This window comes from Parasteatoda tepidariorum, chromosome 5 (assembly GCF_982258835.1).
Source record: "Parasteatoda tepidariorum strain Cologne lab strain chromosome 5, Ptep-v5.0, whole genome shotgun sequence".
In the NCBI taxonomy this organism is placed as follows: domain Eukaryota; kingdom Metazoa; phylum Arthropoda; class Arachnida; order Araneae; family Theridiidae; genus Parasteatoda; species Parasteatoda tepidariorum.
In genome coordinates this window covers 4594944-4619554 of record NC_141759.1, presented here as the reverse complement: position 1 = coordinate 4619554, position 24611 = coordinate 4594944, and the positions used below count along the sequence as shown (strand labels likewise).

The following is a 24611-nucleotide window of genomic DNA, read 5'->3' as shown; positions in this document are numbered from 1 at the left end:
TTTCATATGGATGATGTTAGTTATGAGACCCCACGTGCTGATGATACCTTAAATGCTCTCAATTTCCCACAGCTGGGTTAAAAAAGAGAACAGAAATATAGTCATTGAGGTGAGATAAATAAAACATTTGTCTAGACACAACCTGAGCAATTGTAAATATGACAAAACTATAGTGCCTTACATTGCTGCTTTCTTTTTTTTCTTCCATGCAAAGTGGGCGGTTTATTACTATGTTTCCTATCAAGGTTGGAGGGTGATATGGAGTGTAAACCTCATAATCAAGCCATCTCTCTAGTATCAATTTTACCTTGGCCTCAGTTGGGTTCAATGTGGGTCCTATGTTGGAATGTCTAGACTTTTACCACTAAATATACCTACATTTAATATATATCTATTTCTACCGTAACCGGTCAAATGACCGGACTTTGTTTCTTGATTGAATGCATGAAATATGGATGTTAGATGTTAGGAAAGGAAATAGACTAAAAAAGCATTATAATTAAGCAAAATTGTATACTGCCAATTTTTATGTATTACAAACAGAAAGAATAAGAATTTGTAATTCATTTCTCAATGCATTTTTTACATATATAGACAGAGAGTGTCCCCGTGACAGAATCTCAGGGACACAGAACGTTACAGAGCTCTTGCAGAAGGATTTTTCTTTTGAAAAGTTAAAAAAAAAAAATCATATATATTTACTTTCTTTCCTACAGAAGTTTATACATAATATTTGAATCATGTATTTTCGTTATTATTGAAAGTATATTGCAGAGAGATAATAGTGCTAGAGAATTTTGTTGCAGATAGCTCAAAGAAATTCTGCTACATGGCAGGGTGTTTCCATTTTATATTTTCCGCAAACATATTTCTTGTAATTATTCCTATTCTAAAAGTTTTAATTCCTATAATTGCTCTTATAATTAGTCCTATTTCTAAGAACTCTCTCGATTGTTTCAACGTTTTTCCAGGTTGAAACTAAACATATGTTAAAAATGAAATAAAGCTATCAAAATAAAATGTAAGCTGCTTACCAAAACATTTTGTCACTTTTTCTTACACAAAATGCAAATCTAGAGTTTTAGGTTCAAATTTGAATTCACAGTTATTCTGGTTGAACTAACTACGCAATAGTCATTGCAGAAATGTGCAACTCATCGAATGCAATACATTGAATACGCATTACATCGTAATTTCTGATACAATAAACTTATAAAGCAATAAATTGTTCTCCAGGTCAAATGATCAATTGCGGTAGAAGTTTGTTTATGACAAGTATTATTCAAAACAAACAAAATACAAAAAAATAGAATAGTAATTGTATATAATTGTTAGAAAAAGCCATAAGGTCAAATGTGGAAAAGCAATAAGACGATGAGCGCATTTTCGATACAAATGTTCTTAAACAGTCATTTGACTGGTTATGGTACGTTTAGTTTCAATATTGGAGCATTGGCCAAGATAAAATCTACATTAGCTTATTAATTCTTATTAAATATCTGGGGAATCTGATAATATATATAGGACAAATATTGGTTGTAAAGTGGCTGTAAAATATTGGCTGAATAGAAAAATTCTATGTGGGGCCAATATTGGAAAAATAAAGACCCTTACTGATCCAAGATTCATGAATATTGGCCCAATGAGGGCCAAAGTTGTTTTGCTGCTGGGGCTGAGGAAGGACTCAAAGCACCTATCATGACTTACTAAGAAGTCTGTGTAAACAAGAAAAACACTCATTTCTCTGTATCTACATCTAGAATTATATATACATATATGTATATCAAATATTTTCATATATATATAGTTTAAATATCATTGCAAATATGTATTGTAGGTTGTTTAATTTTTTTCTATATCATTGCAGTTATTCTAAAAACAAAACTTCATTATTAGTGTACCCTTCCCATAAACGGACAATTCTCTTTTATCATGTCCCTTTAAATGAGGTTTCACTGTAATTATTATTCATTAATAAACCTTATACTATCATTGTTGGAAAAATTCACCATTAAAATCTATCTCCTTTATTCTTAGCGTAGCAGATCAGATTTTAAAGAAGGATGGTTTACCAATTGTTTCTTAAACCACTTTTACCTTTGGAAGCAAACTTATATAAAATGAAACTTTTTTTGTAAACACAAAATCTCAAAAGAACTTTCTGCGTGTAATTAAGTCTTTCAGCTATTTTGTATTCTTTGTTACCACCATTCTTTGCAAAATTTGTTTGTAAATCAAGGATTTTTTTAAAAATGTTCAATATTTGTAGAATTTTATATTGATTCATACCACTGGTGATGGGTTTGTTAAAAAAATCGAAAAAGCTAATACTATATATTCAAAAAAGTTGTGTGCAAATAATTGAAATAGTTTTTTAATAATTGAAAGCATACCGGAAATTTAAGCAAGAGAAAGGTGTATGTAGAAAGCATTTATCCACAAAATGTCATCAACATTTTAATATATTGATGTGAGATTTCATTAATTTTTTTAAAAATTATCTGAATATGAATCTTAATGAGTGATTTTTAAATCATGCAATTATGAATCTGGAGATTTATTTTTAAAATTGCAAAAATACTAGTCTCTATGTTCAATTTTAAAGGTGTTTAAAATATAAATTCCAATTTATTTATTTTTTACATTGCGCGAGTGCGAATCTCAATGTTTCATTTTAAAATCTCATGAATACAAAACCACGTATTTGATATAAACTCATGTTTGTGAAAATTGCAACACCATGAAAGACTTACGCGAGTGAGCTGAAATTTTCTGGAAATGCAAAGTAGAGCGTGATATGCAAATGATTAGAATTTCAGACCCGTAGCGCATGCGTATGCTGAGCAGCGCCCTCTGAACGGCGGATGGATTCGAATAAATAGACGGCTGTAGCCAAGCGGGTATGGTTATCGGTGGTTATCTGGTAGAGGTAAACGTTAGTTTAGTCATTACTTATGCCTATTCGACGAAAGAGAGCGAGATTTCAACAACTTACGGAGTTTAAACGGAGTAGAATCATCGGCCTTCGTGAGGCTGGATTGTCTTATCGTGCAGTAGCCGCTCGTGTGCAACGTAACAGCAGCACAGTGATGCGTGTTTGAAAGCAGTGGATGGACGAGTGTTGGACAACTCGGAAATCCGGGAGTGGACCCCGAAATGTCACGTCAGCTCACGATGATAAACACCTGTTTGGCGTTGCGGTAACGGACCATACGGCTCTCTCTAGACAACTGGCAGCACGGTGGTCAATAGATACAGGTGTTTAATTGTAGGCTTTATCAATTCGTAGACGTCTGCTGCAGCGTGGACTGCGCGCAAGGACTCCTTTATACAGGATCCCCCTCACGCTAAACCTTCGCCGGCTGCAATGGGCCAACCAGCATAGGGACTGGCGTGCTGATTGACAGCGTGTCGTGTTTTCTGACGAATCTCGCTTCAATTTGTGGTACCATGACGGCCGCATTCGTGTCAGATGCTATGCCGGTGAACGTCATCTTCCAGAGTGCGTTATCGAACGCCACAGTGGACGAACACCCGGAGTTATGGTCTGGGGTGCCATAGCATATCATGGGCGATCTCGATTGCTACGAATTGAGGGTAATCTGAACAGCAACCGGTACATCAGTGAAGTTCTACAGCCCCAAGCGGTTCCCTTCCTTCAAGCCTTGCCAGGTGCTGTATTTCAGCCGGACAATGCCCGCCCTCATATTTCTAGGACTGTTCAATCCTTCCTTGCATCGCGACAGGTACAACTTCTTCTTTGGCCGGCGTATTCCCCAGATATGTCACCGATTGAGCATGTGTGGGATTTCGTTGATCGGCGTCTCGCTCGTGATCAGACGAACTTTGGGTACGCATGCAAACAATATGCACAAAATTCGGATTTCGATCTCTTGTTATTGGAAAATTAAAGAATTTTTTGAATTAAACTATTAGCAGGTCATCAATGCGATAGGTAAATAAATATAATAAAATCTGATTCAGGAATTTATAAGGAACTGTAAAAATATAATATAATTTTAATAATATACTACTATATTAACTAAACATAACTGGACTATAACTTATCACATATCTGATTTTTAATTGACAAGTAGTACTACTAATTTGAAAAGCAAACTCTCTTAAGAATAAATACCCAAATTATTTTAACTAATATGGTATACCCTGGATTTAACGTCGCTAGAACTAGGACTTGAAATTGCCCATGGAAATTAAAATTTAAATATGTACAATATTTATTATATTTTGTTAAAAACCTTTTCGTGAAAAAAAGGCTATTACTGTTAGATTTTTCCCCCCATCACTATTAGATTCCATCATTCCAGCTATTGAAATAGCTTTTGATTCGCAAATTATCAAATCTTAATCACGTTGTGGCCACACTTTAAAGTTAATATCTAGCTGGATTTTCTGTTTTGTTATGCTATCAGGCAGCACTCTTGTAGTCGATAGCGAATTGCAATAAAAGAATTTAGCTGGCAAAAAGAAAGAACAAGAAAAAATATTTTTTTGCCCTTGCTTTCCAAACGGAATTTTTTTTTTTTCACTTGACTATATTAGAAAAATGCAAACTTTTACCGAATTTCCCCCCCTCCCCCCCAAAAGAAAAAAAAAACTCTTTCAACTAGAGTTAAAGAATACTTGAAAAATAAAATATTTTCTATTGTTACCCATATGTATTTGTAATTTGACTTTTTTTTTTCTGCTTCTAAATTTTCCTTTTTTCTTTCTTGGCTTATATTTTTTTGATAGATTAGCCAAGTATCTAGGGTTAGTTGAAAGTCAGTGAGAACATTAAATTTTTTTTTTTTTTTCCTGGGAACCTTTTAAAATTTTTTCCTGGAATGTCGATATTTCAGGGTAATAGTATTAGTAATATAATCGCTATAAGTAGCGTTTTTTCCCCCTTACATTATTGATGTAGGAAATAAAATGGGACCAATCTGAAAAGACGTTAAAAACGAGAAAGAGCTGTTAATGTCTGAGGTTAAGTCTTAATTCTACTATATAAATTTTAAAATTGGTATGACAGTAAAATAAATAATTTGAAAAAGGGGATTTTTTTTTAAAGGAATAAAATTAGTGTAAAAAATAAATTTTATTTGTGTAATAATTTAAGCTACTTTTACGTATGACTCTTATTCATAATAACTTTTGTTCAAATGATCAGTTTTTTTTTATCGTAATGGTTGATTAATTAATTTGTGTTAATTTTTTATTAAGTTTCAGAATCAGACACACAATTATACTTTCCTTGCATAAATATACTTTTTGTTGGACTGCTTCGGAATTTTAATTATCAATGTAAAGGAATAGAACCAAAAGTTTTTAATAGTTTATTATTTAATTTAATAAGGATTAAAAAATTTTTGATTTGCTAGGAATAAATATTTTAAAATCATTTTTAACTATGTAATTTTTAACACTTAAAAAAAAAAAAAATTAAGAACAATCAATCAATTGTTCCTAAAGAAATATTTTTTTTTTTTTTTAATTTATAACTAAAAAACTATTTAACTTATTTTGCACACATTTTATATTTTGTCATTTATAATTAAACAGTTTAATGGTGTGGGAAAATTTGTGTAGAAATTTTGATTTTGCTTCAAAACTTCCATAAATATGGTCAAATATTTAGAAAAAATCAAATTGCCATAAAGGAGTGCAAAAACCAGTGGAGCCATACTTTCTAGAATTCGTCTATCGTATTTAATAGTCAAAATCCTAATTAATTGAGAAAAAGAAACATGTTTATTCGGAAGAAGTATGTTTTGAATGTCTCAATCTGTTGCATACTTATCATTAACAAATTAGCAATATGAAGTTTTCCCTTTTGAGGTTGGCAGTTTATTTGTGAAAAATCAGAGCGTCAGAACAAACATTGAAGATGGTATTTTATTTTGAGAATTTTATTCTATTAAAAATATTCTATTCAATGTATAAAAGCACTCTTTTTTTTTTTCAGATTTGCTTTTCTTATGTTGGATACAGTGCCCAGTATTTCATGACTTTTGATATTTACCGAAGTTAGTAGCCAAGAAAAAACTGTCTGACATCTTAAAACTAGTTTCTACTGCCAAAGTGAAAAATTAAAGAAAAGCGTTTTCATTAGTTAAAGACAATAATAATGTTGCATCATATTTAAATACGATGTTTAAATGTTATTCTTTCGTTCTATTGTATAACTTAAATTTGTTGAAAATAACTTCCATACTTCTGTTGCTCAATTACTGCTACTTATTAAATACTGCTTTTAGAAATTTTAATATAATGTGTTGTAATATTCACTTTCATCACTAACTCAATCAACAGGAAAACGTTGTTCTTGTAAAATTTTGTCGTAGTTTTTCTTAACTTCTATCTTGTCAAAGATAGAAATCTAATCTAAAATAGCCCGTGTTACACTCTTAAAAACCTTACAATTACAGTTCATGTAAGTGTTTTCAATAAAATAATTGAGCTACACATAAGTTAAGTGAGGTAGCAGTCAGTATGAATTTAGAAGACACAGACTTGTCTAATAGCTTACCCACAACAACTTGCTCACAGGAACTTAGTGTTATAGATGAGAAACCTCATTCTTTTAGTGTATGTAGTAAGAGTTATGAAGAGAAAGAGCATCTAACTAGTTACAGTGACACTGGTGAAAAACCTTATTCTTGTGACATATGCAATAAAAATTTTTCAACTGGGAGTGAACTGTCTGCGCACAGACCTGTGCATACTGACGAGAAACATTTCTCCTGTAGTGTGTGTAATAAGAGTTTTTCAAGGAAGACACACTTAACTCGTCATTGTCGCACTCATACTAGTGAAAAACCTTATTCTTGTGACATATGTAGTAAAAGTTTTTCAACAAGAAGTGATCTGTCTGTGCACGGTCGTATTCATACTGGTGAAAGGCCTTATTCCTGTAGTGTGTGTCATAAGAGTTTTCCACAGAAGCAATATTTAACCGTACACAAACGCATTCATACTGGGGAGAGACCATTTCCTTGTAGTATCTGCACTAAGAGCTTTTTACGGAAGGGACATCTAGCATATCACATTCGTACTCATACTGGTGAAAAGCCTTATTCTTGTGACGTATGCAATAAAAGTTTTTCTCAGGGGATTGAACTGTCTTTGCACAGTCGTGTTCATACTGGTGAGAAACCTTATTCTTGTAGTGTATGTAATAGGAGCTTTTCAGCGAAGTCGGCCTTAACTCGACACGTTCGCATACATACTGGAGAAAAGCCTTATTTTTGTGACGTATGCAATAAACGTTTTTCAACCGGGAGTGAACTGACTGTTCACAGTCGTGTTCATACCAAGGAAAAACCTTATTCTTGTAATGTATGTAATAAGACTTTTTCGACGAGCTCGCATTTAACTCAGCACTCTCGGTCACATACTGGTGAAAAGCCTTATTTTTGTGACAAATGCAATAAAAGTTTTGCTCGATGGAGAACATTGTCTGTCCACAGACGTGTTCATACTGGTGAGAAACCATATCCATGTACTGTGTGTAATAAGAGTTTTACAACAAATGCAGTTTTAACTCGCCACAGTCGCATTCATACTGGTGAGAAACCATATTTTTGTGACGTGTGTCATAAAAGTTTTTCACGAGGAAATGAACTGACCTTGCACAATCGTGTTCATACTGGTGAGAATCCCTATTCTTGTAGTGTGTGTAATAGGAGTTTTTCGAGAAAGGATAATTTAAATCGTCATAGTCTCATTCATACTAGTGAAAAACCTCATTCTTCTGACATCTGTTAAAAATGATGCTGCTTTAAGTTTTTTCCATACTGATGAGTGTAATAAAAGTTTTTACATTACGGTGGTTTAGCTGTCATTCTTTTTCTTGCAGTTTATATGCATAAAGAGTTTTGTGACAGACAAATTAAGTGTTAAATATATATTTTCTTAATTACTTCACATATGTTAAAATACAGATGTTTGCTTAGACAAGCAAAAATGACATTTAAAATAATGATCAAAACTCAAATGTAGCGCTTGAGAATGAAAACTTCATAGGCTTCAAAAAATACGAAAATGATAATAAAATTTCACATGTTTTTCGACCTCAAGATTCCCCTAACTTGGAAGTGAGTTTTAAACTCTTGGAACATGACGAGTTTTATTACCATATTCATATTGTTTGAATCCAACAAGTTTTTATGTTATCGCTTCAGTTTCTACTGAGTATCCATTATTATAACCCAATTAACTATATTAAACCAATATAATTCACACGATATAAAAATAAGTTATAACATACGATAATTGCTTTTAGATTGAAAAATCATTGAAATGTATAATTAATCACAGTTTTCTCGAAATTTTATGCGGAACACTGTTAATTTTTTTACTGCTTTTCTGAAAAACATTTATTAAAGGTGTCAAAAAAGTGAGAGTACAATTCAAATTCAGAAGTCGAATGGGACAATGGAAGTTAAATAGTTGCTAGGGAAGTAACCTATTCTTCAAATTGATCATAAAATACTGGAAATGTTATATTTCTATAATATCGTGTTAATATATCATATTTCAATAATATCACATTAATATCTATAAGATCATGTATGTTAACTTAAAAAATATTCGTCTAAAACGGGGGCATGATTGAGGGACCAGAGCCGGATTATACCTTTCGTAGGCCCTAGGCACAGCCATTTTTGGGCCCTCCTTCCCCCACTCCTCCCCTCTTTTCAAAATATATGCTAAATTTTTCTTGCATATTTTTTTTAAACATTTTTATTAATATGGATTTTAATTTACAAATTTGTTTATCGAACTCTATCTGCAATACCTACATACTGCCGATATTGCAGTTGATATCGATAATACCATTATGATTAGTTCGATCGAACATAAATCTGCACAAGAAATGTTGAAGGCTCAAATTAAAGATAAACTTGTGAATACTTTTCCTAACGTTCACATTGCATTAAGAATATATTTCTCGATTCTTGGATCAAATGCAGAAGGAGAAAGATCTTTCTCCAGATTGAAATTGATAAAAAATTATTTGTGTTCAACAATGAATCACGATCGTTTGGCATCGCTCGCACTTATGTCTATTGAATACGACATTTTGCGTAGTTTGGAATTCGACAGCATAATACAAGATTTCGTTGAATCCAAAAATCGCAAAAAAGTAATATATTAGATCATAAGATTATTATATTTTTAATTGTATCTTCATAATTTTGTGCAAAATACACTTGTTGTTTTTAAAGCTAAATTATTTTTGTCAACAAATTTTTTTCTCCCAAGTTTTTCGTTGGCCCCTGAATTTCGTAGACCCTAGGCACGTGCCTAGTGTGCCTATAGTTTAATCCGGCCCTGTGAGGGACGGATGAAAATCTCGTCTTGGTGAGAACTCAAAGAATTGTTATTTCTTATCTCTTTTCAGATTTCTTTTTTAAACCTTTTAAAATAAATGATGGATTTATTTTACAATCGATCAAAATAGAAAAAAAAATACCCTTTTATAATTTATTTACTTAACACGCGACCTCCTCTCATGCTTTCAACTTTTACAGAAAGCGCATCATAAGACTTCAAAGAAGTACAGGGTGAGCCAGTCAAACCTGCATTTTTGAAATGACTGTAAAAAGGATATTTCAAAATTTTATTGTTACTATCTTAATCCACATTAAAAAGCCTTTAAGAAACAACATTCACTGTGTAAAACAGTAAGATGGTGTCCTTCCCGATCGAGACATTCTTGTAGGCGATTTCTGAAACATCACATCACGGAGCTGAGGAATTCTCTCTCTCTCCTCTTGAGCTCCCCAAGCGTTGTTCAAAGACTTAACTCTTTAGGTACACATACAAGAAAAAATCGCACGTTGTGAGGTCGGGCGATTGGGGAGACCAAGAAATTGCTCCATTTTGGGATATCACCCGATATGGATTGTTGTTAATTTACGTCGCACTAGAGCTGCACAATGGGCTATAGGCGACGGTCTGGGAAACACCCCGGAGGATGATCCGAAGACATGCCATCACAATTTTGATCCCCTGCTCTTCGTTCGCTTTCACAGCGAACGAACGTTGTTGTTTAGACCACTGCTCCATGGTTCCAAGAAATCAACAACTCTCTGTTCTAGAAATTGTCTCGTGATTTTATTTTTAAAGGCTTTTTCTAGCCCAACAATTTTTAATATTTTTAGACTTTATAACTCCTCCCCCTTGGAAGAACTTTTCCACAGAAAACAAAGGAAAAGTTATTTATGAATTTATTTTCTTACTTCTTTAAACTTTAGGATGGTTGAAACCTATGCATTATGCTACAATCAAAGCATTTCACTTTTTAAACTAAATTTTCTAATTGTCAAATTAAATACAACATACAATTTTTACATTTGAACTTAAAATTTCTTAATTATTTTTAGACTCTTGCAGTAAACATTAGTAGACGATGCACTTGTAACTCAACTTAGATATCAAATTAAAATATTCAAAATAAAATTAGAATGTAAATAAATACTATAATTTAACTTCACATAAAATAAATATAACTATTTACGTGTATACAACAATATCTAAAGACTGAAACTATATATTTAGACTTTATAGGGCGTAGGATAAGTCGGACACTGCGTACATTCTCTGAATAAAAATTTTTTTCCCAACGGATTTAGATTTCTGACCCCCAAAATATGGACCCTAGAGTTTGGTCAAGAGAGTGATTCAAAGTTTGGGCCTCTTGTGCTAATTTTACATTTTGTGTATTTTGCCATATCTCGAGAAATTTTTAACTGAATAACAAAATTTTTGCACACAATTATAAAATTTGTTTGTACAAAGATAATTCCATGTAAAAATTACATTTTATTAAATATTTAGCAATTATCGAACAAAATTTGAATTGTTATGCATTCATTTTTTACATAATTTTAAAGCAGGTAATTTTACTTCAGCTTGATTTCTCAAAAACTATTCAATTAATTTCACTCTAATTTTGTATTTTTCAATATGAAATTATTTACTTTAAAATGATGTCTAAAATTGTACACCCTTCAGTTTAAGGTGGTCCTAAAGCCGTATACCTGTAATGTTAAAAACCGCCGAACAGTTACACAGATTAAATAGCGTACTAAGGATCTCGAATTTTTTCACGACATTTAAAAATCTTGTTAGCCAGAACCTAAAATGTTTATTTTTGGAAAATTAGGTTGTGAATTATTTTTAAAAGCATATAAAAATTTTGTTACATTTGATTTTGTAGTTCTGGTTCTGGAAATTAGATGGCGCTACAAGGCTACGAGAAATGTGAATTTACCGCTAGTGAGGACAATTTGCGAAAAAAAGCATAAAATACTTATTTATATTCTCATTAATTGCAAATTCTTTTTGTTTTAGGTGTTAATACAGATTGTTAGCTTTATTCCAATAGCAGTTTTAAAACATTTTATTCAGTATTTAATTTGTTTAACTGTTCGGGAGAAAAGTCACTAATTAATAATTTTTCCAGCATCGAAAATCAGAATATTTTGTTTTTTCAGTTGTTTACGAACGCGATTGAAAGAGAGTCATTCAGTATTTAGCGACTAGCATCAGCAATTTTAATGTTTACATTGATATCACGTAGCTTTCATTTATGTTGTTTCTTCACATTTAAATTCGAAATAAACTTGAAAGTTGAACCAAAGAAAAATCGTTGGAAATCTAAATGCAAAGGTGTTAAAACATCGTATTTCTTATGTTAAAACTTAGAGACATAAGAGTAATTTAATCTACATACTCTGTTGAAATTTCTGGCAAATGTCTCAAAATAAAATTATCTGCTAGTTAGTTTTACTAATATTTATACGCTACTAAAATATTTCTATCAAAATCGTTATATTTTCTAAACGAATAAGAGCTCAATATTTTTTTGTTTTCTTTGGAATCGGAAGTTTAAAAAATTGTATTTAATGTTAGTACGTACACAAAAAATCAATTTCAATCTTGCATTATTTGGAAATTATTATTATCAAATAAAATAGATGATCCTGTTAATTAATGACCTATTATTAATAATTTTTTAAAAATATATATATAACGATTAAAGTGTTAAATTCACTTTTTGTGTATTAAGTGTTGATGGCACTGGAATTGGACTATCTGGAATTTCTCAAAAGAATTTTAAAATTTGCAAGCATTTTTTCTTCAAAAGCATCTAATAGAGTTTTGAGAACGGATAATTTAATTAAAAAATATAGCTTTACTTTTGAGTATTTTATTTATTCAAAAAGCAGTATTGTGATGGCAAATTTTGCAATTTGACAAATTTTATAAATATGATCTTTCTTTTTTTTTCTTCTGAAAATAGCATGTTGAACTTTTGCAATTTATTTTAACTGCAACTAATTTTAACTAGAACCTGGTTACAGTGGTTTCACTCTTTTTATTTATTTGTTTATTTTATAACATAATTTAAAGTTTATTATAATAATAAAGAGTTGTTACCTTATGCATACACATACATTTATTAATTTTTTGCCCATTTAAATTTTATTATATTTAAATTATATTATATAGATGAATATTGGAAAAAATTTAAGCAATTTTGCATTAATAAAAAATGCTTAATTTATGATTATCAGAACAAAAACAATCAAACGACAGTATGCCATGCTCCTGTATACATTCCTACTGCACCCTATTAAAAGAAATTTTCTACATAAGCAAGGTATACACACTTCCTTTGAAATAATGGCATTGAGTAGAGTACACACTGTGTGATTTTTGTGCCTTCAGCCCTTGGTTTTTCAAATTAGCCATGTTTATGATTATAAAAAATATTTGAAAGTATTTACATTTTTAAATGTAATATAGAAGATTTTTGTATAAGTATATCCTTTAAAATAAGTGACATTAAAGCAGTAGCATTTAATTGAATGTATTAAAAATTTATGATTATTCTGTTTGCGCTTTTGAAATTCGAATAATACTTTTATTTTCGTCCAACTAAGATTATTAAAACCCTTTTATATAAGATAGGTTAAATTTAATTATGTCAAATTATAATTTGAATACCTTCAGTTTGAAAGCCTTTGTTTTTTATTAATATTAAAACATGCAGTCTATAAATGTTGATTATTGCTTCAATTTTAAAATATCAGTTTTTAAAAGAAACACAATTGTCTAATAATGACTGATGTTTTATAGTTTTGCTAAATGGTAGAATAGAGTTGTATTACCAGTGCTTTTGCAGATGACTTTTTTACCTTTTTTTTCATTCCATCTGATTAAGAAAATGTTTAAAAAAGTTTATCTATTTTCGATAGTTTCGATTATATAACTTCAGTTTTATCCAGGATTGGCATGATTCTTTTTTTTTCTTGAGACATTCATTTGAGAAAAAAGAAAAATTTTAATGCAGAATTTATCCCTATATTCACAGTGTTGTTAAGTTTTTTTAAATTTTGATTTTATCAATATTAAAAGTCGTATCTAAAGTAACAAAAAGGAAAGAAATGTATGTAAATTATTTGATGTCAAAAATTAACTGATAAATGTAAAGATACTAGTATTTGTTAATAAAAGCTCCATGAAACCTTCAAATTGTACCATATATAAATAATAATGTTAAATAATTTGTTGTTTAATAACCATTATACATATTTAGAGTTGTTTATCTGATAGCAAAAACTTTAAAAATTCTGCAGCAGTTCGATCAAAGCCTAAGAGGTTTAAATTAACACTCTTTGCATTAGAATTCTGCAAATATTCTTTACTACTTTTTTCAAAATAATTTTATATAGTGATATGGTTGAATAAAATGACCAATCTAAATCCTGTAAATGTTATTATACAAATAGTGACGAAAGTTAGGTTTTGTGTTCGAACTACGAAATTCTTTTTCAGTCTTCCTGTTTTTATATAATTTAAAATTTTACTTCCTTTGGCAATTTTTTTACGTTTTTATTTAAAAAAAAAAACAGCTTTATTCTTTTAAATGTAACCACTAATTAAGAAATGCAGTCCAGAAATATAGTTGACTTTTTTTTTTTTTTTTTTTTTTTTGTATTAGCTCAATTGACCATCAGAAACATTTTATTAAAATTATTTGCCATGGTAGATTGTTTTTACCTCTTATTCAAAATATTTACCTTATTTTTACCCGAAATGATGAGTTAAATTAAAATGTTTTCCTTAAATTAAAGGAATTGAGACCAAAAATATATGTTATAAAAATGGTTATAAAAATCAATATATTTCAAAAATATGTTATAAATATGGTTATAAAAATCATATTTCTAGTCTCATTTCTTAGGATGTACTTTTTATGTCTTGATCAAAGTTGTAACAATTGAACTGAAATTGTTGAAATTTTTTTTTTTTTTTGATATTTAAATTGAATATTTTTTTTTTTTTTTGTGAAATGATTATTTTTTAGCTTTGATGGATTCCCTCTCCATGAAATCTTCACTATATTAGGAAACTTGTCTCTATTTATATTTTTAACTTAGGTTATGCAATTTGGAACTAAAATTGTAAATTTTATTTTGGTGTGTTTAATAACAGACTTAAATCACAAAATTTATTAAAAACATGTGGTGTAACTACCAATATGATTATTAAACATCGATTCACTACACACAGTCATGAACTTAATACAACTCTCATGGCTAAAGCTCAAAACCTGGTGACCTTAATCCAGCTTTCCTGGTCTTTCACAAATACAGAGGGGATGAATTGTGGCGTAACTACCACTACTATTTCTTAACATCAATTCACTTATATATAAGACATGATAACTTGATTCAATTTTGAGATACCTTTTGATAGATGAAGGTTGACATTGTCTAATGGCTCGTTCACTGCAAAGTCTCTCTTTTCTTTTCTTTATTTATGGGGTACTCAAACCCAGTAAAATTTTAGGATATGGTACAACTCTAATTCAAACATTCGTTACATCAGTAATAATCTTTTATTCCAGCTCAACATCGAAAATAAAAGTGGACCTCAAATTTATATTAATATAGTAATTATTAAGATAAGTTTTGACTTTGATACTTTTTATACAATCCAAAAAGAGTTTTATTTTATTTTTCTTTAAGTAAAGAAAAATTGGTACTTTAAAAAAAATTAGGACACGAAACAAACATATTGTTTTATTGATTTTCCAAATAATTTATTCCGTATTCGAATTCGACGACATTTGCTGATCACCTAATTATTTATTTGGTTCACATAATTGTGAGTAGTGACTTGTTGCGAAATGAATCGTTTAAAATAAATTGAAGTTTAAAAAAAAAGAGAAGATTTGTTAGTTTCACAAATTGATAATTTTTTCATATTTTAATATCTTTAATTTAATAATTTTTTAAGTTACTTTAATAGTGATGCTTTCTGTATTTATCTTTTAAATAATAAGTATAAAAAACGAAATATTCATAATATTGAATAATAGAATATGCTGTTACAAGAAATAATAAGCAGCTTTCGTTAAAAATATGAAATAATATAGTAATGCATTAGCTTAATGTTTTAAAACATTTCTAATTTAATTGCTAATCTCCTAACAAAAAAAGAAAGAAACAGACTGGACATCATTTACCAAGGCCGGATTTACGTATAAGCTGTAGCTTGGGGCCCCGCGATGACAAGGGCCCTCAGAAGCCCAAAATGCTTCTTTTCTGCATTATCGGACATAATAAATATAAATAAATGACTGAATAAAACAAAAAACTTCATTGTCATTAGAATGAAACATATCATCTTTCAAGCAATTTAAGTATTAATAAATTATTTATAAATAAATTTTTTAGTTTAAAAGATAAAAAAGTTTTTTTTTTTTAACCCCTTCATTCGATCATTAGACTATTTAATATCTGTTTCTAAGGATCAGATTTTCCTTTTGTTTTACTTTAAAAGTGTACAAATTATATATTCAATGCTTTCATGTGATATGCAGCAGTTTTAAATAGCACTTAAAAATATCTAAAATGACTGAAATTGTCAATTCAAAAAACAATTACTTTTGAATATGAAATTAAATAACTACACACGTTTGTTTTGCAATCTCATTTTATATAGCATTATTTAGAGGAGACAGTTGCGTGTGGATGTGATGATGACGTAATGAAAGAGGCATACAAAAAAAGCAAATTTCAGTTAAAATCCTCAATATTATATTTTTAAACTCCTCGAAAAATGTAGTAAAAGAGGTATGCAAATTAACTGTCGCAATCATATTAATATTAAGTAAGAACGAAACAGAAATGATAATGTTGAATCACAAATGAGACAGGTGGTATGAAAGACATCGAAACCTATTTGATTGGTAAAACTAGAAGACGTTTCTAAAATTCTGAAATCTATCAGGCTTTAATTTTTTTTCTGTCACAAAATTTATCAGTAATTAAAAATAATACATTTATTCCCAATATTGGTTCTGTTTTTTCGTTGATTAAAATGTTTAACATTAACAGATAGTTGTCTTTTAAAACATTCCATTCCATAATAAAATTCATTCCATATTCTACAATTGTAATTATCTAAAACTAATTGATATAAAGCATTAGTGTGTTTCATTGATATGTTGAATGCTCGTTTTGACTGGATGCTGCTCTTGCACATCCTAGCCACTATACACAAAGAGACGAGCTGATACTTCAAACCCGTATTACATTTATTCTCTCTGATATTTAATAGACCCTTTAATAAATCCTTAAAAATATAAGCCAAAAATTTACATAAATAATGACAATTTTTATTCTTGCACTAAAATTTAACAAATGTACTTGAAACAATTAAAAAGAAAGCAAAAGTAATGAAAAAATATTTTTAATGTAAACATCAATTAAATAATATCAGCTTACGAAATGTTCTTTTTATTTTTACAAACAGTTTTAATATAACGGCCCTCACCTGCTCCAGGGTGTAGGGACTGCTGGATTGGGAATTGACAAGGCTACTGATTTGAATATCAGTAGTCGTAAACTCGAAACTGGGTTGGCTGTGCAATGACTATTATAAAATAAACTAATAAATGTGGGCGGGATAGCCTGGTTGATGGGGCTCTTGACTTGTGTTCGTGAGAATTGGAGTTTGAATCCAGCCGGTAGAAGAATACCCATGTATAAAATGGTGACTGACGCATGTTAAATCTGTTGGGGTCACAAAGTCCTCCAAGTTCTCATAAGAAATACCTCTGGGTACTGATCCAGCAGTTCCCCTGTCTTCTGGCCTCGGTTCAAAATTACAAGGCTACCGAGTTAAACATTGGTAGTCGTGAACAATTGAGAATCGTAAAGAAAAAACAATTGAGAAAAAATTAGCAAAAAATCATTAAAAATTGCAAATAAAATATATTCAAAATGAAATTTAAAAAAACTCTGTTAAATATATAATGGCCCTTCCAGCATGCCAAATTTTTACTCTGCTTAAAATTTGTTTCTGTTGTAACTTTTTTCTATCGTTCAAAAAATATGTGCAATAAAAGAAAGGTTCTACATTATAGTCTCATCACAATTAATATATTTAACAATAAAGTAATATCAAATTTTTAAAAAAATTTAATGTTAATACTCAACAATAAAAAATAATGACAGTTTACTTTAGGTGTACAGAAATAGAATTGAACTTATAAGGGCTCCACCAAGCTTAAATTCGGCCCTGTCATTTACTGATGAGATTTGAGATTAAACCTTACTAAACTGATGCCAAATGTTGATAATTACTTATTAAAGTATCAGGTTCATCCCTCCCTCTAAAAGCATTTATTTATTGCTTAGTTATTTTATATAACAGATAAAATAAATTTTAATTTGACTCGTTTTAATTTGAATTTAATTAATAAATGTATAAAATTAACATGTGTTTTTTCTTAAGTTTTTCACACTACACTTCTCTACAGTTAAAAATTTATATCTGTCACAGTAAGTAGCACTATACCAGCTGTCAAAAATACATTTGAAGTTGATGAATTTACAAAAAATTAATATCAGGTAAGCAGGGGTCTACGAGACAAAAAAGTTTGGGAACCAATGATCTAGGAGATAACGCAGCTTGTTTTGTCAATAGAATAATGGTTGCATTTATAGCACTTTGGTTCTCAGAAGGAGTTCAAGATATTTAGTGGTGATTGTTCTATTTGCAGATAAAATGGTAATAAACTCTGCTGTGATCAGGGAACGATTTGTGTTGTCAATTAGCTCAGGAGCTCCGGAAGAGATACGAGTACTGTAGCTAGTCGGAAAGTAGTAAAAATTTCGATCGCAATTTAATTCAGTTATTAATAATAATAAACCTTTTGGTGATAAAAGAAAAGAGTTGTTTTTTTTTTCATTGATAATTAATTCCGTTTTTATACTTAATCGAGATTTTGTACGTTATTGTATTTTTTTATAAAAATTCGATACTTTTTTTTAAACATGAATATTAACTTCAAATCCACAATAAAAATATCTTTTTTACTTAATTTTTAGCAAACATTAGTACATTAGAAAACATCAAAGAACACCCAGAAAGTTTGAATAAAAATATATTTTACAGAATTTAAATGAAAATAACTTGTGAGCTAGAGATTTTCTTAAAAAATTAAACACTAGAATTGGCAAAATTATTTTAGCTCGGAAGCTAAGGATACATAATATGTGATTAGCGTTGAAAACTCTAAAGCAGTGTTTCTTAACCTTTTTGGTATAATAGACCCTTTTTAAAAAATTTTAAGAAGTCACAGACCACCCCCTGTAAAAAAATTATTGCAAAAATCATTAATTATTTTTACTTTACTTTATTTTCAATTGAAATAAAATTCGAAGGCTACTTTGTGTTTTTGAAAATGTTAAATTTTTTTATGGTTTGCGAATGTTCTTTTCCTCACATTATGGAGGATTGCTGGCATATCTAAGAGAAAAGAGCAAAGGGACGGCTCATAAAAAAATGAGGGGTTGATAGAGGATTATAAAAATAACAAATCGGACGTAATCAGGGGGTTGCCCTGCTGCTGCAAACTGAAAGTCGGTTGGTGGAGAATGTTAAAAATATGACAGGGATATTAGAGGGTCCGCACTGAATTTGGGGTATCTCAATCACCTAGTTTCAAATATGTATGTATTTTCATCTTTTAGAAGAAGAAAAAAAGATCAATGTTATTTAAATATTATTGATCCAATCGTCTTAAAAATAGTCGGCGGACCCCCAAAGTATGACGCATGGGCCCCTAAGGAGTCCATGAACCACAGGTTAAGAAACCCTGCTCTAAAGCGTTAGATGAAAAATTAATTTCCATTACAGATTATTTGCAAAAACCGTTTAATTTGGCAGTTTATAAATTAATTTTTGTTAAATTTGCTTTAATTTAATTTTTAAAAATAGTGTGTACACACAGATATATATATAAATATTTGGATTGTAATTTTTACAGCAGCAAATAGCATTATTAAAATTTATAATAAAATAATGCCACGTCAAAAATTTAAATGCATTTTTAGCGTGAATGAAATAAAATTTTATTTATTATCTTTACTTCATGTAGAAATTACGGCTTGAGCAAAATTTGATTTTGTATCTTTTATTCCGAAAAATCTAAATACATAATAAAAGATTTTCTCGGCTGTACGCAAGCTAGTTTCAATGAGTCATATGATTTTGTGAAATTAATAAAATACCAGCGTATGAACTTTTACTAACTGGGCATCCAAGGCCAAATTAAGTTTTTGCTCTACTTATGGTTAAAACTTAAATAAAACGCAATTGTAATTATTTTTTAAATTTTTCTTTGAATAAAATGTTGCAGCTTTACACAGTGATTCTTAAGTAACTTTATCAATTTTAATTCGATTTAGTTTAAAATTTAACAGTGTATATTATACTGATGTAGTTCTTATATTATACTTTGATATTTTTTATTGAACGATATGCGGTTTTCCTAAAGACATTTTCCATTGAATATATTACCAATTTGTAAAAAATAATAATAGAAAATGGTCTTCATGCAAAATAAACATCAATAATAATAAACATCTTGTTCAATTTTTTGGTAAAGAAAATAGAAATTTGAAGAAGTTATGAGGCTTATAGTTAGCAAATTAAACTTTTAAAAAAGAGCATTTTAGTCTATAATTTAATTTTAATCATTTTCAAGATATTGGTGCTCAGGGATAGGAGTCCTATCTTGTTCTCCACTAGTTAGTTACGCCACCGATTAGCATTGGAACTAAAAGACACAGAAACTTTAAGTTATATATCGATTTGAAAAATATTAGAAGTTCTAAATTATAAGGCTTTGCAAAAAATTTTGTACTTGACTTATTAAAACCCTAACACTCAATTATTAAGATAGTTTATTTAATTGTTTTTACAAAAATTATTATATTTTCTATTAAAGTTTTATTGGAAAAAAATTGTGTAAAGAAAGAATCGTTGATTTATTGAAAACTTTCACGCGAATAATCTAAGTTCTAGGTACTTTTAGGTAGCTTTCAACACAGGAACGAAAAGAATATGAGCTTTGCTTGAGGTAAATTTCTTGGTAAGTAGCATCCTCGAGGTCAGAGGAAGTGGGGTGGAATGTCTGTAAAAAAACCTGTTTTTGAACAATAACACTGAGGGAGAAGTGTATTTAAATTCCATTCATAGACGATGTGTAATTATGTCCCTATTCCCTGAAACTAGAAATTATTCTTTCAACCCATTTGCACAATAAATTTAATTTGAAACTAATTATCCTATTTTTGTTTAATTTGAATGTAACGTATGATTTATTTGACAAGTTGTAATAGAGTGTGTTAATAGCGTCCATTGGCTCACAATTAGATGATTAAATAACAAATATATAAGTGGTTGACGCGATTCCTCTAAATTATTCAGAAAACAAAAAAATTATAATTTCTTTAAGTTCTTTTAAGTTTTAGGAGCTCTAGCCGAAGCGATTACATTTCTACTTCCAACCTTAGCCTAATTAATCTATGTTTTCTATATATTTAGTAATAATCAGAACTGTGTTAGATTTTGAACAACTTTTCAATCAAACTAATGAGTTATAAAATTTCTATAAGAGAATCCAAAAAAATAACTTAAAAATTTTAAATAAATAATTTACAACTTGGAAAATAAAGTAAATATCTTAAAAACAAGTAGGCTAAAAATGGGAAAATATATTTAATCAGATCTAAAATAAAAAATGTGGAGCGAATCGTTTTTAAAAATTGTGGGATAAATGTTCGCCGTTAATAGAAATATATTACGAAAGTGGTTTGTTCGAAGTGAGTGACTAACGTCTAAAAGAATAAATTTTTTTCTTTCTTTTTTTTAACTACTTGTACTACATAGTTTATAAAATTAATAAATGAGAAACATAACTTTTCATTTCTTTTATTTTTGTAGAAACTGATATGCACTTAATTCGGTGTCAGTTTTTAAATTGAAAATTTAAGGGTACAATTACGCATTAAAAATTTAAAAAAAAACATAATTTCTATTCAACTTATGTGCACACTAGGTTTAAAAGTACAACTATAAATCAATTTAATTTTTTGATTATAAATCAGTGCATCAATTTTAAGAAAAACCAAAAACCTGTAAAGAAGAACTTTTTTAAAGAACTGATAACGTGTACGCTTTTGCATATTTTATCTGTCAAAAGACTTATATATGGCTTCGCGCAATCGGAATTCCTATCACTTTCCCTGTAGCTAGAGTTCAGAAATTTTATTAGATGATAATACAAGTATTCTTCGTTTTCTGACAGTTACAATCAGAATCCTTCTCTCAGTTGATATTTATGGTAAATCGAAATTTAAGACCACACATTTAAGACAAGCTAAAATGCCCATATTGTATAATTATTTCAAAATGCCTCGAGCACAATTTATCTACATTCTGTTGTTAATTGAAATATAACCTATTTCCTTCATGAACGACCTATCAGATACAAAACTGAAAAAGAAAGAAAATATTCTTTAAAAAAGTTTTTTTTTTAAACCGAAGGAAATAATTCAATTTTTGGTACACAAAAAACAGGGCGTACCACTTTCGTAAATAACTTTGATCTCCACCGAAAATCCCTCAACCTTACTTCTTTCGATAAACTTCATCAAAGAACGTTCCTCGCATTTCTAATAATATATGTGGGAATTAAGTTTCTTATCTTATGAGGGTCAAAAATAGGCATTTATTCTACTTTTATGTCCACAAGAAAATAAAATAGTATGAAATTAGAATGGTTTTTTATGATTAAACAAGGAAAATACTTTTTATTTAAGAAAAATCAGATTTTTTTTCTTTTAAAACAGTTTGATTACTTGAAATCTCTAAAACAGCCTCGTTGATTTGTTAATGACACCGACTGGAAAATATTAGTTTTATTAACCTAACTGATTTTAAGGGTTGAAAAACTTAATGATATTTTGAGACAGTGTCCTCTTACTTTCTATTATTTGAATAAATTTTAAAAATTTTCCTTTTTGAAACTCATATAGAGTTCGATTGTTAACTTATGTATTTTTCATTTTTTTTCTTCTTTTTTTGAAAGCGTGATTATTTTAGATTAAAATATGAAACTCTTTTATAAAAAACCACAGGAAAAAAAGATGTTGAAGTTCACCATTTGTGTACTTTTGTGATCAACAGATAGCCAACTAACTGAAAAATATGATTCTTTTTTTTTCCATATCTTAAAAATTACTTTTTACAGATATGTGTAATGTAATCTTAATTTATTGTGTAATTAAATTTTTTTTTAGAAATTTTTTTTTTCTTCATCAAAATAAAGATGAATTTTATGAAATTTTGTCGATATGACTATGGCTTTAAAATTTTATTTAAATAACCCATATATCTTAGGAAAGGAGAGTGGTTACGGCATGAAACATAATTTTTTATGTAAATTTAATGTTATCTAGCTTAGTTTAAAAAATGCATCATTTGTTATTTATGCATGCAAGCGATTTTTCAAAAATAATCTATTAAGGTATTAGAGCATATATACAATTACAAAAAATAACATTATATTATTCATTTCAACCATTAAATGAACAAACTTGTGTTTTACACATTTATTACAAAAGCACCCAATAGATTTTTTTACATTTAATTACATTTTGTAAGGCTACTTTTTATTATATTCTTAAATTTAATTATATTCTATTAGGTTACTTAGGTGAAAAATTTATATTATTTATTAAATCTGTAACAAAGAAGTTTGATTAAAAAATATAAAAATATGTGTAATTGCCTGAAAAAATTAAAGGGTAATTATTTCTCAAATGCCATACATTTGGTCCTTAAGCCATAAATTTGTTGTCGAACAATGCTTAAAAGTAGTAGAACTAAAACTGCTTAAAAGAACTCTCTGTACATTTAAAAGACACTCTGTACTTAATATATTCCTTTACTTAACATGAGTACAAATACTTTTAAAGTTTATAACAAATGTTCAAAAAATAAATAAAAATTTATTGCATTGCATCATTTGGTTCATAAGATAGTTTTTTTCATTAAAAAGAAAGAAAATATAAGCAATTATCTACACAATCTATTTTAAAGAAATTTATTTTATAATTACGAAAGACTAAAATAATCAGCATATTTTATTTATTATGTGGTGCCCTAACACAAACATTAAGAAAAATATATTAGCATAAAGCTCTTTTTTCGTCAACTTTTATTTGCAAGATGCAATTTTATTTATTGCGCATTGTTGTAGGGAGAGCAAGATTCTGTGCAGATGCATGGTTCAGAGCAGTATTGACCATATGAAGTTTTTACGGTCCTAGGAAAAACCATGTTTTCGTATAGTTTTTTCACTCTATAAAAAAGTAAGATTTCCCATAGTTTTTGTTGTTTTGTAAAATAAATCATTTTCTTATGGTTTTTACCATCTTCAGAACAAAGTCTTATTGTCTATGCCACTTTTGTGAACATCTCCTTGTATGTATTATTGGACACTATAACTTTATTGCAGCTGCACAATATACACAAAAACACTCAAATAGCAGAAAAGCTTTAATAAGCAGAATTTTTTTTAAAAAAACTAAATATCAAAAAATTTTCTTTTCATGAAAGACTGATAAGGACATGCAAAAATATTAAATAATATTACCAATAAATTGAGTAGTTATTTATTCAATAAATGATACGTAGAAAGAAATCATATCTACAATATAGAAATCATATATTCCAATCAGTTATAAATAACAAACCACTACCTGTCAATAAACATGGGTTAACAATATTTACCTAATTTTTATAGGGAAAAAAACAGAGATCTGAAGTAATGTACTACAAGTTGTGAAACTATGTACAATAATTGCTACTTTTCGTGTACTTTGTAGCATAATGTGTTTTCTCAAAAGAGAAAAAAAAGAGTAGTGCAAAAAAAAAAAAACAGTAGTTTGTAGAAATTCCGCAATTATTTTTAACAATTACTTTATAGAATAGAAACGTTTGTTCTAAAGTTAAAAGATCCCTGTGGCTGCAGCTGAGCATATACAAGAGTTATGTATTTATACTAGTCATTATGAATAAGAGATATCAATTTGACCATATATTCATGCCCAGACAATGTCAGCAATCAATTTAAACATATATTCAAGTGTGAATGTTCACTTATGAAAAACATTGAAGTTATTTCAAAGGAAAGAAACATATTTCCGATGTATTTAATTTCTTAA

At 29.1% G+C, this 24611-nt stretch overlaps 1 protein-coding gene across 1 annotated transcript in view; it reads left to right on the top strand.

Annotated features, from left to right (window-relative positions):
* LOC147808500 (uncharacterized) overlaps nt 1-24611 on the top strand; it is a 37561-nt gene that overhangs the window by 1659 nt on the left and 11291 nt on the right. Inside the window, exon 2 of the mRNA XM_087162585.1 lies at nt 5969-7767. Within this exon, the coding sequence (XP_087018711.1) occupies nt 6496-7767 (1272 nt within the window). The 5' untranslated portion in view covers nt 5969-6495. The remainder of the gene's footprint in view (nt 1-5968; nt 7768-24611) is intronic.